The 18,889-nt window shown below is 52.4% G+C and overlaps 2 protein-coding genes across 2 annotated transcripts; one reads left to right on the top strand and one right to left on the bottom strand.

Moving 5' to 3' along the window:
- Positions 1–520: 520 nt before the first annotated feature.
- TBC1D10B (TBC1 domain family member 10B) lies at positions 521–12,104 on the bottom strand. The gene is made up of 9 exons (XM_041749157.1): positions 10,786–12,104; positions 6,807–6,906; positions 6,404–6,511; positions 6,208–6,314; positions 3,162–3,276; positions 2,971–3,036; positions 2,600–2,789; positions 2,122–2,276; positions 521–2,043 (listed from the first exon to the last, which is right to left on the bottom strand). The coding sequence occupies exons 1-9, from the start codon at positions 11,730–11,732 to the stop codon at positions 1,399–1,401; spliced, it is 2,433 nt and encodes an 810-aa protein (XP_041605091.1). The 5' UTR covers positions 11,733–12,104; the 3' UTR covers positions 521–1,398.
- Positions 12,105–16,251: 4,147 nt separating this feature from the next.
- On the top strand, positions 16,252–18,545 carry MYLPF (myosin light chain, phosphorylatable, fast skeletal muscle). Its single transcript, XM_041749458.1, has 7 exons — positions 16,252–16,395; positions 17,008–17,103; positions 17,337–17,412; positions 17,616–17,720; positions 17,827–17,905; positions 18,208–18,256; positions 18,348–18,545. Exons 1-7 carry the CDS (start codon positions 16,393–16,395, stop codon positions 18,450–18,452), a joined length of 513 nt encoding a protein of 170 aa, XP_041605392.1. The 5' UTR covers positions 16,252–16,392; the 3' UTR covers positions 18,453–18,545.
- Positions 18,546–18,889: the final 344 nt, after the last annotated feature.

Here is an 18,889-nt window from a genome sequence, read left to right as displayed (position 1 = left end):
ACCCCTAGGGTTGAGGGAACAGGTGGGCGTGCCTACAAATTGGCAGCAGAAAACCAGGAAGAGCTGGGAGCTTGGCTGTGGGCACTAGCTGGGGTGAGCTGGAGGCGGCTGGTGGCGCTACTACCCACCCCTGGAGGCCCAGTACCGGGAGCTGTGCCAGGCAGCTGGCCAAGAGCCCAGCTCACCCCCAGAGGACTGTGGCTTTCTTGCGACCCTCGGTACCACCTCCAGCTTCCAGGAATTGCATGAGCACTTTGGGAAGGAGATCCGGGTGCTGCAGGTGGTGCGTAGAGGGCCCCAGGCTAACAATGGGGGCAGCAGATCCCAGGCAAAGGAGGAACAGGAGCTCAGCAGCTGATGAGTGACTGAAAGGTGGACCAAAGGCCAAGAGGTACCCACGTGCCAAGACCAGCCCACGGCTTCAGTAGATGCCTGGATCCTGGCCTGCTCCACTGTTTCCCACCCCCTGCCCAGTCCTTATTCTAACCCCCTCTATCAAATAACAAAGCAGGAGACGGGCCCAGGTACAACAGCAGGTTCTTTTCTGATTCCTCAAAGCGCTGCATAGGATGGGAGCAGAGATAGAAGAGAATGTAAACATTGGGTTCCACCCCCTGGAGCTCAAGGGAAGACCCCTTCCCCAGATAGGGGCTGGAGGGAAACAATGTAAAAGGTGGGGACCCTGGTGAGACAAAGCAGTAGAGGCCTGAGAATACACAGGAAGGCGGTGAAGAAGAAAGAGAGCAAGGAGGATGGTTGGGGGGGGGTGCATTTCCTGTTCCAAGGCATGTCCCCTTAAATAAATGAGTGCAAGAACATTGTGGAAGGAGAACTAAAGGACAGAAGATAGAGCGAACACCCCCACCCTGGACCCACCAGGTCCTCTGTACATAATTACAACGCAAAGATGTCCGAAAGTAGAGCGAGGAGAGCTTTGGCCCCCAGGCAGGAAGAGGGGGAGATGGGCAGGGCTGCAGGGAAAAAGGAACCCGGCTCCACTCACGGATAAGGGGAGCAATCGGAGTGTAAGAATCTGAAAACTGCTGATTCCCATCGCCAAGTCACCCCTGAGGTGACTAAAGGCCAATCAGGACTGCACCTGGGAAGGACCCCAGAGGGAATTGGGGCAGGAGTGACAGAGACCCCAGCTGGACCTAACTGGAGGTGAGGGGCTCCAGACTTATTCGAGGCTGTCCCAAGGAGAGGCGGCTGCCCGGTGTGCTCTCACTGTCCCAGCTGTGTAGGGACCAGTGGCTGGCAAAGGAGACGGGGAGCCAACTGCTTTCCCCAGAGAGAGTGACCACTGGCCCAGGAGGCTTGGGGCAGCACCCCAGGCCAGGCCTGCTCTGGACTGAGGAAAAAAGAGGGAGGTCATGCAGTCCAGCCCCAAAACAGAGGTCAGAAGTAAGCATCCTGCCGGGCCTCAGATGCCGAGGACCTGTCCCCACCATCCTGGGGGGTGGGGGGCCCATCTGCCTTTCGACGCAGTGAGAGCTTCCTGCCCTGGGCCTTCTTTTCCTGCTTCTGCCGCTCCTTCTCCTGCTTCTGTTGCTCCTTCTCCTGCTCTTTTTCCCACTTCTGCCGCTCCTTCTCTTGCTTTTCCCGTTCTTTCTCCTGTTTCTGCCGCTCCTTCTCACGTTCCTTTTCCTGTTTCTGCCGCTCTTTCTCTTGCCTTCGAGTCTCCTTGCTGGGAGCCAGTGGGGTGCTGTTGCCAGTAGGCGAAGGAAGGGATGGATGTAGTCCCTCAGCAGTGACCACGGGCCCTGGGGTGGGCCCAGCACTAGCCCTGCGGGCAGGAGGAGGTGGTGAGGGGACCCCCCCCGTAGCCCGGGAACCTCGGCTCTTGAGGCCAGGGAGGCTAAGAAGGCTGGACGAGGGGCCCAGAGGTGGCTGCTGCCGCCGACGCTCCTCATGGATGGCCCGGGAGCCATGTAGTCGCCGAGAGGGCCGATACTGCAGCTCCCCCCGGGTTTCCCGCCACTTCTTGAGCTGGGTTGTGTTCTCTCGTTCAATCAGGGCTTCTGTCACTGGGAGGTTGGTGACCTAGACAGAGAAGAAATGGGTAGAAGGATGAAGGGGATGGGATGAAGCAGGTGTGGATGTGCTCAGGCCACAGCCTACCTCATGCACCAGGAAGTCCTCCTGCATGCACTGCTGGGGCAGGTTGCGCAGCTGCTCCATGGTCTCATACATGCCCTGGCAGGAGCGAAGCTTCTCCACCGAGCCCAGCGTGTGCCGCAGCAGCACCAGGGCCACCCGGAAGATGATCTTGACGCCTGCAAGGGCAGAGAAAAGACAGCGTGGGTGACCAGGGATGGGGCTTCAACTTGCCCCAATTCAAAGGGACTCATAGGCCCTATCCCTGTCCTACTGCCATCCTCATAGATGAGGAAACTGAGGCCCCATGAAGGAAACTGAGCTGACATGGGTTTCAAGTTCCTGGGAGGGAGAGTAGGCTCCAGGCTGATGGCAGAGCCAAGGCTAGGCCCCAATCTCTCCAGCCCCCAGACTGCTTACAGGGAAGCCTAGGCTCCAGAGATACCTCTTGGCAGCCACTGAAACCCCAGGCCCCTCCTGGCCTGAATGGCTACAGAAGTACCTTCACAGAAGAACATATCCCAGACACGCAGTACTGATGCCCAGGGCAGGGTGCGGGCGAAGATGCACATGAACCATTCTGTCATGTAGAGCACGGGGTCAATGCGCTGTCGCCGCAGGTGCCGATGTGCCAGTGGGGAGGCCCGGCGCAACAGAGCAAAAAAGATTTCTCCATCCAGCTGAATGGCCTCCTGGAAGTGGGATAAGCCTTGAGAAGAGGCCTACTGGAGCCCCCTTGGGGTAGAACTGTCCCAAGTAGGGGATCCTCACCTCAGTGGGAGAGGCCCAGAGCAGAGGGACAAAAGGGCAGCAGGTGGGGCAGGACAGGGACCTCCCTGCAGCCTTGGGCACACCCGGCCTTCAGACACTCACCAGCCCTGCACTGTAGTAACCAGGGAGGTACTTGTCACAGATCTGCACCAGGCACCAAAAAGCTTGCTGGGAAGGGCAAAAACAAGGAGGGAAGGATGGGACCTGAGAAACAGGGAGTAGAGAGCCCCCCATCACTGCTGTACACCAAGGTCCTCCCAGGCCCTCCCCAACAAGGCCCAGGGTGTACTGACCTCAGCAGGCATGTGCATGAGCAGCACTGCGGCCACTGGGGCCTGGGCCTGGCAATAGCCCTCATCAGGCCGGTAGATGGTATAGGCCTTTAGGATCCGATACAGGTCCTGTTGCCTGTGGGTTGGGGGAAGACCATGAGGGCAGTCACAGGAGCTGGAGCCTCTCTGCCCCAAACCAGGCCTATTCCCCCCAACCAGCCCCATTCCAGACCCCTCCTAGATCCAGTTCCAGATTAACCCCAGAGCTTCACCACCACATACCTCCATTGACCTTCCTGGCGCTGCCCATCAAGGTGAAGCCAAAGACTCAGACCATAATGAAAGCATTCCAGGCTCCAGCCTTCCACCCTTGCCTGCACACCCCACGTGCTCCCTACTCATTCTCCCACAGAGGCTGTGCTCTCTCCATCTGCTAATATCCCATAGACCTTCAAGGTCACCTTCTTCAGGAAGCTTTCACCACCCGCAGCATCAGCCCTCCTGGAGCACTGTCTGAATGCTTTTATCACCCCAGAGCAGGGGCTCTCCCAGGGCAGGGCCCACCTCATCTGCCTCACTGGATGGCATCAGGTCCCTGCCACCATGTCCAGTGGGCCCTGGTTCTTGGTGAAGGCTTGGGAAGCCTGCTGTGCCTCAGACCTTTCTCTTGTCTCTGCATTCAAAAGAAGAAAATCTCTGCCCTAGACCTGCTCCTGTTTCTTGAGAATGCCCCATCACTGTGTTTGGGAATTGCATTCACTCAGCTACACATTGGAAAAGAGGGCCCCTCATCACTCCCCATGGCTATTTACCAAGTCTTCTCAACACTACCTCTTGAATTTCATTCATGCCTGTTCCTTCTGTCTCCACAGGCATTCCATAGCTCAGACCTTCATTTCTTCTCCAGAAAAAAATTTAAAAATGACCTCTATTCCAAAATTCAGTCACTGAAGTATGATCTTTATTTGTGCTTTATTTGCATACCTCTCACCTATTTTCCCTCAATATTTTTTTCTCCATCCATGAAATGACAGGTTTGATGCACTAGTTATTTTATCTAATACCTATTAAAATAAACACATAACTCCCACAAGCTTCCATGCTACCTTCACCCACCTACTTGCATGTGTCCCTGCTTTCTCCCCTGTTGCTGTGGGTAAACTATTTGTGGTCTTGGCCAAACACAGCCTTTCCATTGTGGAAAGGCTGCACTGCACCCCATCCACTCTCACTAAACGGACCATCCCTCCAGCACACCTCCCATCTCTCCTACATCATCAGTTTTTCTCTTCCTACTAGATCATTCTCATTGGCATACCAACATCTGTTATTTCTTCTTGCTTTAAAAAAAATGTCTCTTGGCCACCCCCATTTCGCCTCCAAACCCCATACCACTTCTCTCCTTACCTACTCAGCGAAACATCAGAGTACAGACCCGCCGTCATCAATCTCTTTCTTCCCATCCTCCAATGAGGCTTTAACCTACTGCCCCATGCAAAACCGCTCTTATCAAGGTCACCAATGGCCTCCACTAGGCTGAGTCCCAAGGTCAGCCTGCAGGCTTGACTCTACTTGACCAATCAGCAGTATTTCATACAGCTGATCCTGAAACCCCTCATTTGCTTCCAGAAACCATACTGTCCTGGTTTTCCTTCTACCTCTCTGCTGCTAGTCTCTCGATGGCTTGTTCTCATCTTCCCATGCTTAAAATGTTGGAGCTGCAGGGCTCAATCTTTGAGCTTCCTTTTGTATCTACATTTGCCACCTTGATGATCTCATCCAGTCTCATGGGTGTATTTAATCCCATCTAGAGACTGACAACTCTTCAATTTCCAGCTTACATCCACTTTAAACTTCTCCCCAAATTCCAGACTTGTACATATAGTACATCCAACTTACCAGACATCTCCATCTGGATGTCCAATTAGCATTTCAAACCTCACATTCCAAACTGAGCTCCTGATGTACCCGTCTAACCTCATTTTCCCCATCTCATCAGTATATAACAATTCCATTCTTCATTTCTCAGGCTTAAATCTTCAGGGTCAGCCTTAGTTGCATGTTCACTCACTCTTCCTCTCTCTCACACATACTCCACATCAAATTTGTTGACAAATCCTTTTGGGTCTACCTTCAAAATAGATCCAGAACCCAACCACCTCTCCCCATAGTTCCACAGCTACCATTCTGGTCTATCTATCATTGTCTCTCTTCTGGATTATGGAAATGGTCTCCTAATAGGTCTTTCTGCTTCTGTCCTTGTCTCCTTAAGAGTCTATTCCCAGCACAGCAGCCAGAATGATCCTTTTAAAACACAAGTCAGATCAGATCACTTGTAACCCAAACTCCATTCACATTCTCTATTCCCCTTTCTTGCTTTAAACCCGTTTCATACTTACCACCATTTCACATACAACATACTTTGCCTTATTTATTCATCGTCTATCCCCACTAAAATGTAATAAGCCCCATAAGGGCAGGAGTTTTGTCTCTTGTTAACTGCTGTCATCTGTGGCTTGAGTAGTGCCTGGCAGATAGCAGGTGTTGAAAAGTACTTGCTGGAAAGATGAACCAACTGATGAAAAAAGTCCACCTAAGAGCTACCTAATACTATCTTGCATATTACTAAGGACTTATCTGTCTGTCTATCTTGGGTAAGCCCAGCATATAGAACAAAAGTATAAAGTGCCTTGGAACAGGTTTTAAGGGCCTTTGGTGATCTGGTCCTAAACCGCTTTTCCAGCTGCAGCTCTACCCAACCACACATCCGGGACACAGCTTAACCCCTAGCCAGGAAAAACCTGTCCCTTGCTTTTGCTTTGCTCCCATCTATTTTTCAAAACCCAGGTCAAATGCAACCTCAACAAGTCACTGTGCCTCCCCATCCCCCCTTCTAGCAGCCCAACTCCAAGTCAGAATCTCCCTCCCAGGATGCTTCCTTCAATATGGCTTGATACTCAATCTATTAAGGACCACTCTCCTAGAAGCCCTGGAAAGCAAGAACTGTATCCACCTGAAGCCTTCTACAAATGTTTGCTCACTGACCCACGTGGTCAGGCCATCTTACCCATGCCCCCCTCGAGCAGCAAACATCTCATGGAAAGGGAACTGGCGGTGCAGGTCCTTCTCAATCACATCCAGCCACTTAGGGTCCCCAGGAGCCCGTTCCAGCTCCTGCAGTGGAACAGCAGGGACTATCTCAGGATCTGGGGGGACTGATGATACCCTTCACACCATGTCACATCCCCATACCCTGGACACACCTCAAACTTGCCAGGGTTCTGCTCCAGGAGTTCCTTGCTATTGGACAGGTACTGCCAGGCCTTGGCTCTGAGGGAGGAGGGGATCCCCTTCCGGCAGCGCAGCTTCACCTAAGAGAGAGTGGCAGGCAGGGCAACAGCTTCAGGGGCTGGCATAGCCTCCAGGCTTTCCCCAGCAGTCCTCAGGCTTCTGGCACACCTCTCCCACATCCCACTGGCTTGACTCCACTGGACCTGGCTTGGCATTCTATCTTTAAAACTAGTCCTCCTCCCAGGCCCAAGTACCACCTGCCCCAATGTCTGTCTAAAGAGCAAATACTAACATGGCTTCCCTGGAGCACATGAGCCCTCTCTGGCCCCCTCCCAATCTGTCCATTGCCCTGCCCACCACTCAAGCCTTCCAAACCTTCTGGAAACGCCGTGACAGCCACTTATCCCAGTTACTGAACATCTCCAGCCATTTGAGCTCCCGCTGCCGAGCCACATCTACAGGAATGGAGCTTTCTCTGCAGGATGAAGGGAGCATGGAAGGGGTCAGTAGCAGTAGCGTAAAACATGGATTGCCGGTGGAACTGAAGCAAGTCACCTCCCCAGTTTCTTGTTGTTTTTTTTTTTTTTACCTCCCCAGTTTCAAATGAGATACTAGATAGAAAAGCATTTTGTGAGCTGCCAAATATCAGAACATTTGGCTGCTCAGCTGCCCAAGGGTCTAGCTTACCACACTGAAAGGACTTCTTTTTTTTTTTTAAGATTTTATTTATTCATGAGAGACACAGGGGGTGGGGGGGGGCAGAGACATAGGCAGAGGGAGAAGCAGGCCCCATGCAGGGAGCCCCATGTGGGACTCGATCCCAGGACCCTGGGATCACACCCCGAGCCAAAGGCAGACACTCAACTGCTGAGCCACCCAGGCGTCCTGAAAGGACTTCTCTTTGGAAGGAATCTCTGTATAGAGATCATGTTCTCATATTGGATCTCTATATGTGTTGGGTATGTTCAAATCCTGCACATACAAGTTTGGGGAGAGGGTACAAAATACATAAAAGCCACACTTTGCATTAGACTGAGGCCCAATTTTAGCTTCACCACTTACTCATTGTGTGACCTTGGGCAAGTCACTGAATTCCTCTGGGCCTCAATTTCCTCATTTGTAAGATGGAGAAGTTATATGAGGTAACAAATAGCAAGTGCTCAGTAACAGCAATTATTATCCATAAAATAAAAAACCAAAATATTTCTCGCCTCCTTAGAAGCAACTGAGTTTCCACTTATCAGACTCTTGAGATCTCCTGGGCCATCTGCAATTCCCTCTACCTCCTCCTCCCTGAAAATCATCCTAGATTCCCAAGCAAATGAAGTTTTCCTTGCATTCTCTGCCCATTGTTCTGTCACAGCTTCACATTCAAGATGCCCATAAGGCTTGAAATAGTTATTTGTAGGAGCCAGTAAGAGGAGGTGAGTGAACGGAAGAAAGAACTTGAGTTTCCAGAAAGACCTGAGTTCAAAACCCAGTTCCATCCATTAGAAGTTGGGGAATTGGAACACCTGGGTGGCTCAGTGGTTGAGCATCTGCCTTTGGCTCAGGTCGTGATCCCGGGGTCCTAGAATCAGGTCCCACAATAGGCTCCCCGCAAAGCAGGGAGCCTGCTTCTCCCTCTGCCTCTGCCACTCTCTCTCATGAGCAAATAAATAAAATCTTAAAAGTTGGGGAATCTGGAAATCCCTGGGTGGCTCAGTGGTTTAGCGCCTGCCTTCCGCCGAGGGCGTGATCCTGGAGTCCCGGGATCGAGTCCCGTGTCGGGGTCCCGGCATGGAGCCTGCTTCTCCCTCTGCCTGTGTCTCTGCCTCTCTCTGTGTGTCTTTCAATAATAAATAAAATTAAAAAAAAAAAAAAGTTGGGGAATCTTGGCAAGTGATAACCTGAGTCTCTTCCTCTTGTATAAAAAAGGGATGTCACCACCTACATCACAATGTTATAAGAGGACTACTGAGAAACTGTATATAAAGGACTGGTAAATGGAAGGGCTCATTAAATTTTAGTTTCGTCTCAGAAGCCCCTTAAACATCTCTCAATTTCTATCATAACTTCTAAACTCTAAGGATCAGGAAGAGTAAGATAGTATCTTTCCTGCCCTCAAGAAGGTCACAAGCTTGCAGGGGAGATAACTGCAATGTGTTGTGGGAAATGCAATGACAAAAATGCACAGAAGAGGCACTGACGGGAGTAGGGGCAGTGGATACATCGGGAAAGGCTTCCCAGAGGAGACATCTTCATAAACCATGAAGGACTGAGTAGAACATACCAAGACAAGGAGGAGGAGAAAGGCATTCCTGGCAGGTGGGAAAGCCTGAGTATGAAGGGGGAAAGACTACAACCAGTTCAACAGGACCACAGGGGACGCCTGGGTGGCTCAGCAGTTGAGCACCTGCCTTTGGCCCAGGACATGATCCTGGAGCCCTGGGATCGAGTCCCACATTGGGCTCCCTACATGGGGTCTGCTTCTCTCTGTGTCTCTCATGAATAAATAAATAAAATCTTAAAAAAAAAAAAAAAAAAAGAAAAAACAACAACAACAACAGGACCACAGTACTAAGTGCATGGCAAGGACTGGCAAGAGAGAAGACCAGAAAGCCTGACAAAGCCAGGTAATAAGGAACCTGTCTGCAGAATAAAGCACTTGAAGGGCTCCTGGGTGGTTCAGTGGTTGAGCGTCTGCCTTTGGCTCAGGTCGTATCCGGGGGTCCTGGGATCTAGTTCCGCAACAGGCTCCCCTTGGGCAACTTGCTTCTCCCTCTGCCTATGTCTCTGCCTCTCTGTCTCTCATGAGCAAATAAATAAAATCTTAAAAAAAAAAAAAAAAAAGTTCTTGGGATTTTATTCTGTGACCAATGGGGAGCCATTACAAGCTTTTAAGGTAACACGTGCCCCACTCAGCCTTGCCTCAGAAGTATATTCCTCCAGCACAGAAGATAGATTTTAGAGGGACAAAATTACAAAGCACAAAAATAGCAACCAGCACAGTGCCTGGCACACACGAGGGACTCACTAAGATCCAATTCAATCCAAGTTCCTTAGGGCAGCATGATTTTGAGGATAAAGTCAGTCAGTCACACAGATCCAGATGTGAGTGGGGCAATTCACTCAACTGCTTTAATCCTGTTTCTTCACCTATAAATTGTGTACAACAGTGCATCCCCTGTGCATGGGAAAACACCAAAGGTCAAACTTCAGTTGCCTTCCTAGGACCATGAATTTTGGTGTTCAATCAAAGGTTTTCTGTTTCTTGGATTATAAAAAAAATGCTTTGAATATCCTCCCAATTGTTTTCCTCCAACCCCAGACAGGTACCCCCCACCCCAATGCGCACATACACAACTAAATCCTATTCATTCTTCAGCATTTGGACCTTCAGCAGACTCCTGAGTGGGCAAAAGATCCCTTTCCTAGGTGCTCACAAAATCTTGTGATGATCTCTAGGCTAAACCTAACATATATTGAAGCCAACTGTTTTAAGTATCTGTTTCTCCTCTAGATGTTAAGCACCTTGAAACAACTATTTTATCCCTAGTACCCAGCACGGGTCTGGCACCCGGGTGCTCAGGTGATGCTGTAGGTTGAACTGACCAGCAGGTTAAAAGAGTACAGAGACAATGGACAGGATCCGGAGAGAGGGAAGGAACAAGTCAGAGGCAATCACACTCCCACATCAGGAGTGACTCAGGCCCCTGGAGGGAACTAGGAAAGAGTAAGCCAGGCTAGGGAGATGAGGAAATGGGGAAGAGGCCTCCCCTAACCCTTTTCCTTTAGTAAAAATACAAGACTGCCCTTCTCTGTTTTGCAGAGGAGTCTTGCCTTCAGGGTCTCCCCTCCACCAACCAGACTTCCCCATCTCACCAACCCATCAGAGCTAGGACTATGAGGGACGGGAGATGCCTGCATCCCTCCCAGACTCCTCCCTCAGGGACTACCAGAACCCCTGCCCAACCAACCCTCCAGAATATCTGGCCCATAGCTGGAGTTTCACATCAAGGACCTGGGACAATCTTAGGTATCATGTCATTCAACCTTTCACTTTATAGAGAAGGAAACTGAGGCACGGAAATAGGGAAGACACTAGGTCAAAGGCACACAACACACTAAAAGCAAAGCTCAAACTCAGAACTCCTGACACCTGGCCTGAAACTCTAACATCCAAGTGCCACCAAAACCTCAGGATGCTCTAGGCATGAAAGGGATCACCAAGTACCTGACTACTGCTGGAGACACTCTCCTGGAGCCTCAGAGCAATCTGGGCTGCCAGAGTCTGGGCAAGGTGTATCATTTCCTCCTCCCCAACCTCTGCTTCCCTGAAGCAGTCCCCACTGGGTGCCCTCTGGGTACTCACAGACTGCCCGAATACTGGCTGCCCCCAAGGAAGCCATACTTGTCCGTCTTGCGCAGGGCCAGCCCATTTATCTCCGAGTCTGAGCCCATGGAGCTCACATCATCTGCCAAGGACTCCAAGGTCCCAGACATGAGGCTTACGGAGTCCAAGTAGCTCAGAGTGTCCGGGGCCTGCCCTCGAGGCCCAGAGATGCCAGGTCCCAGGCTGGACGTGGAGCCTAGGTCCTGAGAGTTTTCAGCGGGCTCCGGAGCTGGGGTGACTGTCACAACAGCTACCATAGCCTCACATGTCCCTGAAGGGCCTGGACCAGGCCCTGAAGGGTCCTCTGGAGCCTGTGTAGTTGATGCTGATGTTGCTGGGGCAGCTCCATGTCCACTTGTCACCTGTCCCGCGGTCACTGCTGCAACCCGCGCAGTCACTCCTGAGGCAACTGTGGTTCCCGGCTTGGGGGCAAGCGGGGGTTTGGCAGTCAGAGCCCCAGGAGCCGTTCTGGAAGGGGTCCTGGTGGGGGTCGCGGTGGGAGTACCTGGCCCATGGGCGGGTGAGGTTCTAGCCTCCTCTGTCTTCGGAGAATCTGCCCCCGGGCCCGAAGCCACGGACATCTCGGCTCCTGCCACTGCCGCGGACACCAGGGGTTCTGAGCCAGCGCAGACCTGCGTCCTCGCGGCTTCGGGTGAGGCCTCCAGAGTCAGCACCACCACTGTGCTGCTCGTGACGGTCGGGGCCGGGGCCGGGGCCGAGGTCTGGGTGGGCCCCGGTATCCAGGCGGGCCGCGCCTCCCCGGGGGCCACCAGGGTGACTGGGGCCGAAGTGGCCGTGGTCACTGGCGGGCCCGGAGCCACCACCACGACGGGTCCGGCCCGGGAGCCGCGGGGTGGCGGCGAGGGGGCCGCAGGGGCGCCATGACGGCGCGGCGGGGCCACCAGGGGCGCCGGGCCGGTCTCCATGGCCGCGGGCCTCCCCTCACATCCCCCCGCCGGGGCGGCCGCAGAAGGCGCCGCCCCTCAGGCCGCTCCGCGCCGCCCGCCAAGGAAGGGGAGCAGGCTAAGGGCGCGGCCGGCGCACGTCCGGGACGGGGGCGGCGCGCGGGCCGCCGCCGCCGGGCGCGCGGAGGCGTGGCAGGGGTCCCGCGGCGCCAGGCGCGGGGGTCCCGCTCGCGCCCTCTTACCCTAGCGCTCTCTCGCCGCCGCCCCCTCCCTCCTGCTTCAGGCTAGCGGCCGACCTCGCGCCTGCGCACATGCCCAGTGCCGGCTAAGCGGCCAGCGTTTCAGCGTTTCACGCCTGCGCGCGGGCAGCTCCATCGCGCTCCTTTTTTTTCCTCCCGCCTCGTCAGAGTGTTTGGACGAATAATAGGACAGAGGGAACTGGGTCTCTGCCAATCGTTGGAAGGGTGGGTGGGGTTGGGGGGTGGGAAGGGGCTGGGTAATTTGGAAAGAGGAAATGGAAAAGGCGGAGGGCTCTGAGACCAATGAGAGGGTGAGCGAAGGCAGGTGGAGGTGGGACGAAGGAGAGAACTAATAGAAAAGCGGGAAGCTGAACCTCCCAGCCACTAAAAATGGCTGGAGAGTGAATGACCACGGAAGGAGGCGGGTGCTGCGCAAGAAGAGGCGAGCCTGGCCAAAGGGAACAGTAAAAAGGGAACCAATGAACAGGGGGAGTGGGCGGAGGTCAAGTTGACAGACAGGGGTGTCTCTTAGGGCGGTGACAGACAGCATCCGCAGTCAATAGGAAGAGCTGAGGGATTCTTAAGGTCTCCCAAGAAAGTCAAGAAGGAATGACAGCTGGGGGGGGGGGGTGCGGGGGGGGCCAAATTTGCAATTAATTTGCATCGTCAGCCAATGAGAGTATTCCCTCACTTTAGCAACAGGAAAGGAAGATAGACGGATGTCTCGGCCAGTGGCAGCATCCAAAAGGGTAGGGGCGCTGCCAGCAGGCGGTGCCAGCTCAGGGATATCGGTGACAACCGGAGACAAGCGCAGGAGGGGGCGACAGTTGGGGACAGCGCCGAGAGGGGGCGGAGGCCAGAGACATTAGTGCAGCCCTTAGCCAATAAGAGCGCCGCGCTGCTCTGCTTGAGTCCTTTCTGGGCTGCCATTCTCTCTCTCCCTGTCCTCCCTCTCTCTCTTTTTAAGTAGGCTCCACAGCCACGGTGGGGCTTGAACTCACGACCCTGAAATGGAGAGCCGCATGCCCTCCCGACTAAGCCAGCCAAGCGCCCCCTGGGTTCCCATTCTCCATCCAGAGCCGCCTCACTCTGGTGGTCTGTGAGACCCCACCACAAATCCAGTGCCCTCTGATCAAGTACTCTCAGCCTCCAGTCTGTCTTTAATTTTCATCTAGGCCAGCAACCTACTTCAACACTCAAAGGCTAGGCGACTATAACCAGAGCTCCCAATCCTATAAGCAACCCATCTCCCTGGATCCTCCATTTCCTATGGGAATCCCAAGCCCTAAGTCCCTCTTCTCAGCCCCCCATCTATCTCAGCTCCTCCCCAGAATCTAGGCTCTAATTCCTTGGACTTCATCCTCCGAGTGTGCCCCCCATTCTAAAAAAAATTTTTTTAAAGATTTTATTTATTTACTTGAGAAAGAGGCACAAGCAAGAGGAGAGGCAGAGGGAGAGGGAGAAGCAGGCTCCCCGCAGAGCAGAGAGCCTGTGGTGGGGCTCAATCCCAGAACCTTGGGATCATGACCTGAACCAAAGGCAAAGCTTAACTGAGGCAGCCACCCAGACACTACCCCTCCCCCCAGTTCTGGTGGGTATCCTAGATTCCAAACCATGAATTCCCAGTAACATGAATTCCCATATCTTTGTTCTTACTGTTTTGGGAATGAAGGACCTGTTCCATCAACTCCTCTCCCATCACTGCCACACCTCTCTATACTCATTTGTTTTTAAAGATTTTATTTATTTATTCATGAGAGAATAAATAGCTCCCTGCATGGAGCCTGCTTCTCCCTCTGTGTCTCTGCCTCTTTCTCTCTCTCTCTCTCTGTGCCTCTCATGAATAAATAAATAAAATCTTAAAACAAAACAAAATAAAACAAAACAACCGCTGAGCCACCCAGGGATCCCTGTAGTCCTCATTTTCTGCTAAGAAACCAGACCTCCGTGGGATGCCTGGGTGGCTCAGCGGTTGAGAGTCTGCTTTTCCGCTCAGGGTGTGATCCCAGGATCCAGAATCGAGTCCCATACTGGGCCCCCTGCCGGGAAGCCTGCTTCTCCCTCTGCGTATGTCTCTGCCTTTGTGTGTCTGTGTGTCTCTCATGAATAAATAAACAAATTTAAAAAAAAGAAAAGAAACCAGACCCCAGTCTCATGAGCCCCCAGGATACCATAGATCACAAACACAAAGCTCTGACTTTAGGAGTCCCTCCTCTCTCGGACCCCCATCCCTTTGAGCCTCAGAGTTAGAGGGCCCCAATTTTCCATACAGAGTCCACCATCCTAGAATTTCAGTCAGGCCAAACTCCCAATGTCTCGGATCCTCCTTGGTTTCTGAGTTCTTTTAGGCTATTTGCTCCCAGCTCAGACCCAGATCCTGTGTATTTCCATTCAGTGTCTGAGTTAGACATACAGCTCCTGATCTCCTTCTTATTTCCACACTTTCCTTTTGACCCAAACTACCTGAGTACTTTCCCCCTTCCCCTCTTTGGGGTTTTCCTCCCCTCCCAGAACCAAGGAATAAGTGGGCTCCTCCCTGGGCCTAGACCCCCCTGGTAACCATATAAGGTGAGGCAGCTGTCATTGGAAGCAGGGAGAGGCTAGTGTAGGAGGCCAAGGGCAGCTGCTAAGTTTAGGGTGGCTCCTTCTCTCTTAGAGACAACAGGTGGCTGGGCCTCAGCGCCCAGAAAAGAAAATGTCTTAGAGGCATTGGCATGAGGCTGGAGGAGGGAAAAAGGAGGAGGTACTTTCCTCAGGACATCAGGTCCTAGAGGGAGCAAGAGAAGGAGGAGATGGGTGTCCTTGCCAATCTTGGCCTCCCAGGGCTTCCTCAGCCACTATTTCCCCAGGAGAGGTTACCTCAAAGTCACACAAGCAGCCGAGCTGGTTCTTGCCTAGAATGGGGAAAGGAGCACTAGCCATTCCAGCCACCCAGAAGGAAGTGACCAACTAGCATCTCTCTTGGTGTCTCTGACTCCCCTCCTCTGAATTCTAACTTTCACAATAGGATCCAATGAAATGATTATAGACTCACATTAGATTATGTTCTTCAGTTTCAAACTTTTCCAAGGCTCCCAAGTTCTTAGCCCTCACCTCAGCCTGGCATGGAAGACCCTTCAATCTCTGGTCTCTAGCCTATACCCTCTGCTCTAGCCTTGTCACCATTCTAGCAACTTGACCTTTCACTTCTCCAGGTCTTTGCCTATCTGTGCTCTCTGTTTAGCATGCCTGCCCTTCTACTTTCACCTAACTTCTCCTGGTCTTCATAAAATCATTTCCATATCCTCAGACAGGGCTGCTATGCCCTCTACTTCTGTGCTCCAGATCAGCTGTTCTTTTTTTTTTTTTTTCTTTCAGATCAGCTGTTATGGCATTTTCTTAGTTTATCCAGTCTCCTCCACAGGTAGACTGTAAGTCCACCAAGGCAGGGCACAAATATGAATTGTAATGATTATATTTCACTAAACTGTTTCCACATAGTGTTCATATCCACAAGTTCTGTGGGATGGGGAAAACAAGGCCCATGTTTGGTGCAGAAATTATTTAAAAATAAAAAATCTTTTTAAAAATACAGGGATCCCTGGGTGGCGCAGCGGTTTGGCGCCTGCCTTTGGCCCAGGGCGCGATCCTGGAGACCCCGGATCGAATCCCACGTCGGTCTCCTGGTGCATGGAGCCTGCTTCTCCCTCTGCCTATGTCTCTGCCTCTCTCTCTCTCTCTCTCTGTATGACTACATAAATTAAAAAAAAAAAAAGATTTATTTCTTTATTAAAAAAATAAATAAATAAATAAAAATACAAATACAAATAAGAGCAGCCCTGGTGGCGCAGCGGTTTAGTGCCGCCTGCAGCCCAGGGCGTGATCCTGGAGACCCGGGATCGAGTCCCACGTCAGGCTCTCTGTGTGGTGCCTGCTTCTCCCTCTGCCTGTGTCTCTGCCTCACTCTCTCTCTCTGTCTCTATGAATAAATAAAATAAAATCTTAAAAGAAATACAAATAAATAGAAACATAAAAATGTTAATTTCAAAATGAGGAATGTTTTTTAAAGAAATAAATAATAAATAAATCTGGAGCCACCCCACTCAGGTTTATCTTTCTCCCAGTACTATGCATTAGTTTGGGTCCTCTCTGAACTCTGGCATATTCGAGCCCCCTTTTGGGAAAGTGAGCATCCTTTCCTGCCTGGGTCCTAGTGAGACACACATCCCAAGACCTAGTCACTCCTCCCTCCCTGAGCTCCAGCTGCTGCCAGCCCTCCAAGAAAGGAGAGGCCCTGAGCCGGGCTATTTTGGTATCTGGGGTGGGCACCCACAGGGCTAAGGTTACCCTGGTATGTTGAGGGCTCCCTGGGGCAGAACTATATAACCCCAGAGGGACTGTCACAGGCTGACTCTGCTCCTTCCCAGCCAGAGCCACTGCCTTGCCCCCAGGAGACTGAAGCCATGGTGAGTGAGAATCCCCCAGCCCCTACCCAGATCCCTCAGACCTCAAGGCAGCCCCACTTTTTATAAGTAGCTGATTCCCAGTCCAGTAAGAGGAAACAGATGAATCCTCCCTTTCTTGGCATTGCTAATGGGGAGCGTACAGAAAGATGGCCTAAGTGATCCAACCAAGGATAATCTGCCAAGACTCTCCATTCACAGGAGACCCACCTCTCTCAAAGCATGCTGCATACTTTCCTGTACTCCTTTCTAAAACCCTCTGGGCAGAGTCAGGCAAGGATTCCAATTCTCATTCTATACATGAGAGGTTCAGACAGGGTGAATGAGCAAATCAGGGTCACACAGCAGGTTTGGGACTCAGAGGAGACAAGCTCTGGTCACTGAAAAGGAGATTTGTTGAGGAGTCCCACATGCTGGGTAGGATGGAGGGTAGGAATTTGGGGATGCAACCAAAACAAGTCCCCTCAGCAAAGAGGTCATAAGGAGAGGAAAACCTCGAACCAAAAGAGCTGCTTTTAAAAAAATGACTCAAAGAACCCTGAATCTAATCCATTGCCTCCAGAGAGATGTAGGGATTCACCCGTGGACCACTTTGCCCATCCCTCACCCCCCCAGGCACCCAAGAAGGCCAAGAGAAGGGCAGTGGCAGAGGGCGGAAGCTCCAACGTCTTCTCCATGTTCGACCAGACTCAGATCCAGGAGTTCAAGGAGGTGAGTAAGGGGAGAAGGGAGACTGGAAACTGACCAAAGGCACCCCTTGCCACCTCTCCCTGGAATGTGCACCTGTTTAGGGGGAGGGGAAGGGTTTAGAATTCCTTGCTTCCCACCCTGCTTGGCATGTAGGAGAGCAGCTGGCAAGGGGCCAGAATCTGATCTGCCTGGGCTAGGGATGCTGAAGCCTGGCCACAGGGGAACTAATCCCTCCCTACCCCTGCCTTCCACAGGCCTTCACGGTAATTGACCAGAACCGTGATGGCATTATCGACAAGGAAGATCTGCGGGACACCTTCGCAGCCATGGGTGAGCCCCTTCTCCTACCCATAAAGACTCAAGGCTGGAGAGTACTGGGAATTCAGGAGCCTTGGGTTTCAGCCCTGCCAGTTCCACCCCAGGACCTCAGTCCACCCAGAAGAAAAAATGGGTGGGATGATCTGAATTTATGGGAAGGATCAACCAACCCTTGTCGGAAAGATCTCACTCCAGCTTCCCCCACCCTACTCCAGGGCGCCTCAATGTGAAGAATGAGGAGCTAGATGCCATGATGAAGGAAGCCAGTGGTCCCATCAACTTCACTGTCTTCCTGACCATGTTTGGGGAGAAGCTTAAAGGTGAATGAAATGTCCTGGGTCTAAGCCCCCAGATGCCCCTACCCACAACTTTCAGGGACAGAACCTTCAGAAACCCTTCTGCTTCACGTGCCTTCTGACCTTCCAGGAGCGGACCCTGAGGATGTGATCACTGGAGCCTTCAAGGTCCTGGACCCTGAGGGGAAGGGTACCATCAAGAAGCAGTTGTAAGTGACCCTTTCCAGCTCAAACACAGAAAGCCTCCTTAAATTCTTACCAAAGCTTAGGTATAAAAGAGAGGATAAGGGAAAAATTAGGACTGTGGAAATGGGCAATAGGATTACACTATCACAGTCATATGAGAGGGGAAGAGCCAAACCGAGAAGGCCAGACTGGGAGACCAGTGAGGGATCTGGAATGACTTCGGTTTTCAAGTTGATACCAGGAATGGCAACCAGGATGAGGTGGGAGGGACTGGAAAGGAACCACGAAGCCCAATCTCAACTCCCCATATGTCACCTCTCCGCAGCCTGGAAGAGCTGCTTACAACGCAATGTGACCGCTTCTCCCCGGAGGAGGTGAGCAGGGGAGGGGCCGGGAGAAGCAGAGGGAGGGGGGAGGGGAGCATACGGAGTCGGTAGGAGACGCCGCCCCTGAATCTTTCCGCAGATCAAGAACATGTGGGCAGCCTTCCCCCCCGACGTGGGAGGCAACGTGGACTACAAGAACATTTGCTACGTCATCACGCATGGCGACGCCAAGGACCAGGAGTAGGGGACCCTCTTAGGCTTCTGCGGGCCAACGCCTTCCTGCCAGTCCGACCCCCACCCCGACTCCTAATAAAACTAAACTGGTCTTTGTTTATTAGCGGCGGCGCTTTCAGTGCGTTTGTGGGAGAGGGACTCGGGTGGGAAGCTGGCCTGAAACACTGCCTGGCCCCAAGCCAGCGCCCAGCCGATGAGTAAATAGTGGCCCGGAGGCCTGGGGTCCGGGTGGGGCGGTTCCATCCGCTACATCCGCTACACCCGCCACTTACTCCCGCTGGGAAAGTAAGACTCTGGTGGTTTCAGGGAAACTACTTGTTTTTTAAATATTTACCCATTTATTTATTTGAAAGAGAGAGCGCAGGCGCGAGCAAGGGGAGGGGCAGAGGGAGGAGAGGGAGAGAGAAAAATCTCCAGCAGACCCCCGCTGAGCAGGACCCGCCTCCC

This window comes from Vulpes lagopus, chromosome 3, assembly GCF_018345385.1.
Source record: "Vulpes lagopus strain Blue_001 chromosome 3, ASM1834538v1, whole genome shotgun sequence".
Classification (NCBI taxonomy): Eukaryota; Metazoa; Chordata; class Mammalia; order Carnivora; family Canidae; genus Vulpes; species Vulpes lagopus.
Note: the sequence above shows the minus strand (reverse complement) of the source record. Positions and strands in the feature narration are given on the sequence as shown.